The sequence below is a fragment of the Apium graveolens genome, chromosome 6 (genome assembly GCF_009905375.1).
Source record: "Apium graveolens cultivar Ventura chromosome 6, ASM990537v1, whole genome shotgun sequence".
Lineage (NCBI taxonomy): Eukaryota > Viridiplantae > Streptophyta > Magnoliopsida > Apiales > Apiaceae > Apium > Apium graveolens.
The window spans coordinates 36202744-36209581 of NC_133652.1; the positions used below are offsets into that span (position 1 = coordinate 36202744).

General features: G+C 36.9%; 1 protein-coding gene across 2 annotated transcripts; it reads left to right on the forward strand.

Annotated features, from left to right (window-relative positions):
* The first annotated feature begins 2651 nt into the window (after positions 1-2651).
* Positions 2652-6484, forward strand: LOC141664267 (uncharacterized). 2 transcript variants are annotated; one of them, XM_074470183.1, is made up of 3 exons: positions 2652-5402; positions 5564-5954; positions 6313-6484. In XM_074470183.1, the coding sequence occupies exons 1-2, from the start codon at positions 2681-2683 to the stop codon at positions 5947-5949; spliced, it is 3108 nt and encodes a 1035-aa protein (XP_074326284.1). In that variant the 5' UTR covers positions 2652-2680; the 3' UTR covers positions 5950-5954; positions 6313-6484. The 2 variants fall into 2 exon arrangements, with proteins under 2 accessions (XP_074326284.1, XP_074326283.1); XM_074470182.1 differs by having other exon boundaries at positions 5564-6484.
* The last annotated feature ends 354 nt before the right edge of the window (positions 6485-6838 follow it).

The window sequence follows — 6838 nt, forward strand, 5'->3', positions numbered from 1 at the left end:
ACACTAAATTTTGATTTAGGACATGTTTTAAGACCTCTCTTGAACTTGCTCTTAGTACACACCTTGTTACGTGCACCAGAGTAGTTGTGCCATCATAATTCTCTTTTTAACACTTAATGGAATCTTGACCAATATCAAGTAGCTAGGCTGTCGTTAGGAACAAGGGAACGAAATATTAAGTTGTTTTTTTCGAAACTAATCGTACTTGCATTACTTAATACTTATCACTATCGAGTACATGATTGATAAAATCTGGGGGAGTGACAAACCTCTCATCACGGCCTGACAGTACTTGCAAGCAAATCGGCCACACAATTCGCAGACCGATAAACAAAGTTAACTAGCACCTGATGTTAACTAGCACCTGATCAATATCTTTTAAATCCTAAGACAAGCAGAAACTATTGTATGAAAATACGACTCTCCAGTTTGGCCATTACAAGCCAAAGCTAGCACCTTCGAGTCTGTTTCAAACCTGCAGCACTGAAAATCGAGAGACGATCCATGAAATTGCTTCCTTAAGGCTGATGATCTTTCTTAACAAATTTACAAGCAGCGCATACATATTTTTCTATATTTTAATTTTGGGTAATGTATGTTTTAATGTTAAATTTGCCAAAATCAACCGACATACAATAAGATCTTAATTTTGTTATTTTGCCAAAACCCCATGTTTGTGAATGCAGGGAGGTCTTGTTAAACTGTTCCTCTAATTTTAATTTGATCAGAACTCCATAACTAGTTCTGTAATTTGATAACAACCCCTTAAGTGGCTTCTGTACTGAATACATAACCCTCTGTACCTATGTAATGGGAACATGCAAAATGCAGAACTATGATGTTTGCTATGTTCTTATTCGTATACTCAACTCTTGATGTCTCTCTCTCCTCTAGCTAGTCCCTAACCAAACCCCTGCTATCAAGATGAAACACAAACTATTATCGAAAGAGAACAGCGTCATGGATCTGCATGAATCCATACTAGTCAATATTCTAATATTTCCTCCCCTACAATACATCATCAGGTGCAGATCTCTGTAAAAACTGGTCCAAGTAAATTTCCCTACCCTATTTTATAGAAATTTACGATTCAACTAAAAAATCAGCCCCTGTTCATCTCCTGATTGAGGATAGATCTCTTCTCATGATGAAACCCAACAATTTATTCTTCGTAAAACTTGATGATGTTGCATGCACCGCCATGAATTCTCCTGCAGATTTTGTAGTTGCTAAGAAAACTCGGTTTTCTTTAAAAATTTTAGACTATCGTCACGATCCTTCTTCATATATGCTCACTGTTTACACTACTTGTAGTTTTAGAGGTTGTATAGCTGCAGGTAAATATGATGGTAAGTTTGAAACACCAGTTATATACTCATATCGTGTCACATATTGAACCCCGTAACAGGTCAGCACATTCTTGTGGATGATAATACAAATAGTTACCGGTGGCTGTCATGTGCTTTACCAGTTCAAGTTTTTGTATTTCATCCTTAATAATATTCAATGGAAGTTGTCGAAGTTCACATACAAACTATTGGGACAAATTTGTGGAGGGGCATGGGAGGAATCCCCTTTAATCCAACGCAACAATCGCCTTCCCACTTATGTAAATGGATTATATCATTGGATCGACCCTAAGCGACATGTAATTTTCTCTTTCAACGCGGAAGAAGAGGTATTCAAGCAAATCAAAACTCCCTCTCGTGTTAAGTCTTTTATCAGTTCGAACCTTGGACTACTAGATGATTGTCTTTGCATATGTATGAAGTACTTTAATATCATTGAGTTGTGGGTGATAACTGAGTAGGGTGATGAAAAATCATGGACTTTCAAGTTTCTTCTTTGTAATCTTGAAATTGGTACTCCTGACAGAATAGTAGAGCCTCTGAAACGTCTGGAAAATGGAGATATATATATATATATATATTGTGCTACTATGTCATCCTTGCTATGCCATATGTTATAATCCAACTACAACAAGTCGCAAATTTGATGAGAAAGCGTCTCTCAGGTACACCTACCTTGTCCATATATTCCGAGGCTTAAAAGTGTGCTTCCTGCCAGCACGTAGTGCATAGATATGTTTTGTTTAGCTTAGCGGATTGAGATGTTGAGTATTGAGTACTGTGTTACTGTACTTGAGTACTAATATGCTATTGGAGTTGATCTTTATTATCTATCATAGCGCTCTTGTTACTGTGACATGGTAAGTTAATTTGTTAAATAGTGTGAATTCAAGCTCGAAAATATCATTTCTTCCTAATGTATGGTTGATAAGCTGCATATTTAGATGACCTTCTAGCTAGTGAGATGGTAGTACTATCTTTAAATTTACAGCATCTTTTCAGTAAACACAAGCTAAACGAAGTTCGAAATTTATACTGGGTGCTAAAATTTACAATTTCAAACCAAGAGAAACTTGTAATTATTATATATTTATATAATTAATTAATTTAAGAAATAGGGTAACTGTATTTCAATTAAATGAAGTCAAAAATACTGACAAACTGCAATTTTACCAGATCCAAGGATAGGTAGATAAGTATCACAATCATAACCAAGTCGTCATGCAGGAACTATGAATATGATATGATGAATAGATTTCTGTATGAAATTTCAAACTCTAAGACCGAGTTTTCTCACTTACCACCAGCTTGATAAAAAGTTTATCCTGAAAATGAGAAACAAAAAACTCCAAGAAATCTTCGTAACTATGAACTCCAGCTTTCTTCAATTCATCCTTCTCTCTGCTTTACTATTATTAGCAACCTCGCTGATACCCAAAAACAGCACAGCTTATGCATATTTGAATAACGTCACAGACCGACAGGCTTTACTTTCTTTTAAGGCTTCCATAAGAAATGATCCCTCAGAATTTCTCGGCTCGTGGAACGATTCTGTCCACTTCTGTCTATGGCAAGGCATTATATGCAACCACAGACATCAGAGAGTAATGGCGCTACACCTCTCAACTCAACAACTGGATGGTACTTTGTCTCCTTATATCGGAAACCTTTCCTTTCTTAGAGCAATTTACCTTGACAGAAACAACTTACGTGGTTCCATTCCGCCAGAGATTGGTAAACTGTTTCGCCTACGATATCTTCACCTAGGAAACAATTTTTTACGAGGTGAGTTTCCAATGAATTTAAGTCACTGTTCGGATATTAAAAATATCAGTATTGAAGAAAATAATCTTCAAGGAAAATTGCCTACTGAATTCATATCTTGGTCTAAACTAACTGTCTTTAATGTAAGGAAAAATCATTTAACCGGATCAATCCCTTCTTCTTTTGGGAATTTGTCATCTCTTGTTCTCCTTGATCTTGGCAGTAACAGTCTAACAGGGACTATCCCTTTAGAAGTTGCTCACCTTTCGAATTTAGAGATTCTTCGATTGTCAGTTAACAATTTGTCAGGTAGGGTTCCCCTGCCACTTTACAATAGCTCGTCTCTCTATTCTGTTAGCCTATCTCAAAATGACTTAGAGGGAAGGCTTCCAACAGATTTGGGCTTGACCCTTCCTAACCTGCAAAACTTCATTGTCGGAGAGAATAGATTTTCAGGGCCTTTTCCACCATCCATAACTAATGCTTCAAAGCTTGTTCGTTTTGACATACCATATAACAGCATTAATGGTCCTCTACCAAAAGATTTAGGAAGGCTTTTGAGTCTTCAATGGCTGAACCTGGGCCATAATCAACTTGGGTATAATCAGCCGCGTGATGGCTTAACCTTCCTCGACTCTTTAGTCAACAGTACACGCCTAAAGTATTTGGGTCTATTCGAGAATGGTTTAAGCGGGGAGCTCCCAAATTCCATTGTCAATCTCTCAACAACATTAGATCAACTTGACTTCTTCACGAATAATATCTATGGAAGCATACCCCAAGACATTGGGAAACTCTTCAACATGACAAGAATCTTGTTGGATCAAAACATGTTAACCGGAAGTATTCCTGAATCAATTTGTAAAATATATAAGTTGGGACATCTGCGGTTAGGTGACAACAACATTTCAGGTGTAATTCCATCCTGCATAAGCAATTTTTCTGGAATACTTATTCTCAGTTTAAAAGATAACATGCTTCACGGAAGCATACCTACTACCTTGTATAATATCTCATCCTTACAAGGGTTGAGCCTTTCCAGCAACCACCTTAGCGGCGTGATACCTGAGCAAATTATTGGACTTTCTTCTCTCAATCTTGGTCTTCACTTACATCAAAATCTATTGACAGGGCCACTACCATCTAACATCGGAAGGTTAATACATCTTATTGAACTACGTCTCTCCGATAACAAATTTACGGGAGAAATACCCTCTAGTCTGGGAGATTGTACAATGTTGGACGGTTTAGACATGAAAGGAAACCTTTTTCACGGTAGAATTCCATCTTCTTTCAAATATTTAAAGAGTCTTGAGTTCCTAGATCTTTCAGCTAACAATATGTCAGGGAATATCCCACACTTCCTTGGAGAGTTGAATCTATTGAGATATCTAAATCTGTCACAAAATAAACTTGGAGGTGAAGTGCCTAAAAATGGTGTGTTCTCAAATTTGACTGCTTTTTCAGTTGTTGGGAATAATCAGCTTTGTGGAGGTATTCAAGAATTGAAATTGCCTGTTTGTCCTGCAAACATATTAAAGTCTAAGAAAAAGAAATTTCCATTGAAAATTGTTCCCCTGGTGGTTATTTTACCTGTTGCGGTCTTGTTAGCATGTTGTGCCTTGCTTAGTTATCGACATCGAAAATCAACACACATGAATGCCCATGTCATGGTACTGCATGACGACCACTACCCTAGACTTTCATACCAAGATCTTGTACTAGCTACAAATGAATTTTCTGTAAAGAATTTGCTAGGTGAGGGAAGATGTGGTTCGGTTTACAAAGGATATTTTGAGTCAATGAAACAATATCTTGCTGTGAAAGTACTGAATATTGAAGCACACGGAGCTTACAAAAGTTTCTTGGCAGAATGTGAAACATTGAGGAATCTTCGTCACCGGAATCTCATTAAGATCATCACAACTTGCTCTAGCATGGATTCTACTGGCAAAGACTTCAAGGCATTAGTGTTTGAGTACATGCCAAATGGGAGTCTAGAGAAGTGGTTATATCCAATTCCATCCGAGCAAAGAAATTTGACTTTACTCCAGAGACTGAATATTGCCATCGATATGGCATTGGCGGTAGAATACCTACACCACCGTGGTCCAGCAAGAATTATTCATTGCGACATAAAGCCAAGTAATATTCTACTTGATGAAGAGTTTGTTGCTCGTGTTGGTGATTTTGGTTTGGCCAGATTTTTCTTGAGCAGTGCAGGTGACATCAATCATGCACATACAAGTTCAACTGGTGTTCGAGGGACAGTTGGATACATTCCTCCAGGTGATTGTTATGCTTATTATTTGTTTAAATGAGATACCACGCTGATATTATATACTTAGCATGACTCTGCATAAGATCATATTCAAGCGATATTTTTGTAAAAGCACAATTGATTTACAACAATTTCTAAATAAAATACCCATAACCATTTTGTTTTGCAGAGTATGGAATGGGGGAAGAGATATCTACTGAAGGAGATGCGTATAGTTTTGGAATTCTATTACTAGAAATGTTCTCCGGGAAAAGACCTACAAGTAGCAGCATTTTGGAGGAAAATGCAAATAATCTTCATGACTACATCAGAAACGCGTTATCTCATGAAGTGATGGAGATTGTGGATCCCCGAATCATGTTAGATCAAGAAGACCATGGCACGAGGAAGAATGAATCAGTTAACAGTTGTCAGTTATCCAGTAAGATGAAAGCTTGTTTGGCTTTAATATTTGAAGTTGGGATTTTATGTTCAGTCGAAACACCAAGGGAACGCATCGACATTAATGTTGCTCTTAAGAAGCTGCATGTGGCAAGGGAGAAGCTTCTGAAGTAAACTAGGTAGTGTAGATTAGTGTTATCGTATATATATATAGAGTTAAATGCATAAAGTTGGCTAAAATTTCACTAAATCCGCAAAATGTTGGCTAGTGTTTAAAAATAATTTTTCAATGGCTTTTGTTATCTTCGGCCTTTAAATTGGTGGCTCCTGTCACTGCCCGTTAAGTCTGTGCCGTTAAGTGTTTAAAAAATAAAAAATTAAAGGGTATTTCAGAGATTTTAGTGGAATAAAGGCGGCAAAAGATTATACTTATATCCTAGTAGTTGTTAATGGCGCAAAAGAGTAATATCATAAGTGCAAATGCGTAGTTGGGTTATATCTGTACATTTACTCATTCATCACTTTCTCTGTACGAAGCTGTAGCTAAGAAGAAGAAGAAGAAGAATAAATGGCAAAAGGTATGGGTCTCTACTCCGACATCGGCAAGAAAGCAAGAGGCAATCACTGTATTATATACTCAATTTCATTTTTGTACACTTATATTACGTATGTATGGTAATAGCCTTGAATCAAATTGAAATTTAGTTATAATGGGATTTTGGTTATGTACATGTAGATCCTTTGTGCATAGACTACCACTCGCAAAGTTAACTGCTTTGCCTGCATTCCCGTTTTATTATATCTTCCCTCACAACAAACTAAAACTCAAACAGAATATGTATTAATGTAAAGCAATCTTAACTGGTTAACCATTAGTCTTGATTCCCATAATTTGCGATGACAGTGTATGTTTATGTTGTTCCAAATGAATCCCAATAGATAAAATGTAATAAACGTCGAAGTACTCTGTTCATCTGCTAATTAACAAGGATGGCCAGGCTTGCATTTGAGAGCACCTGCATAACGTTTAAGTCTGCCACCAAAACTTCCCGGTTTTTCTTAT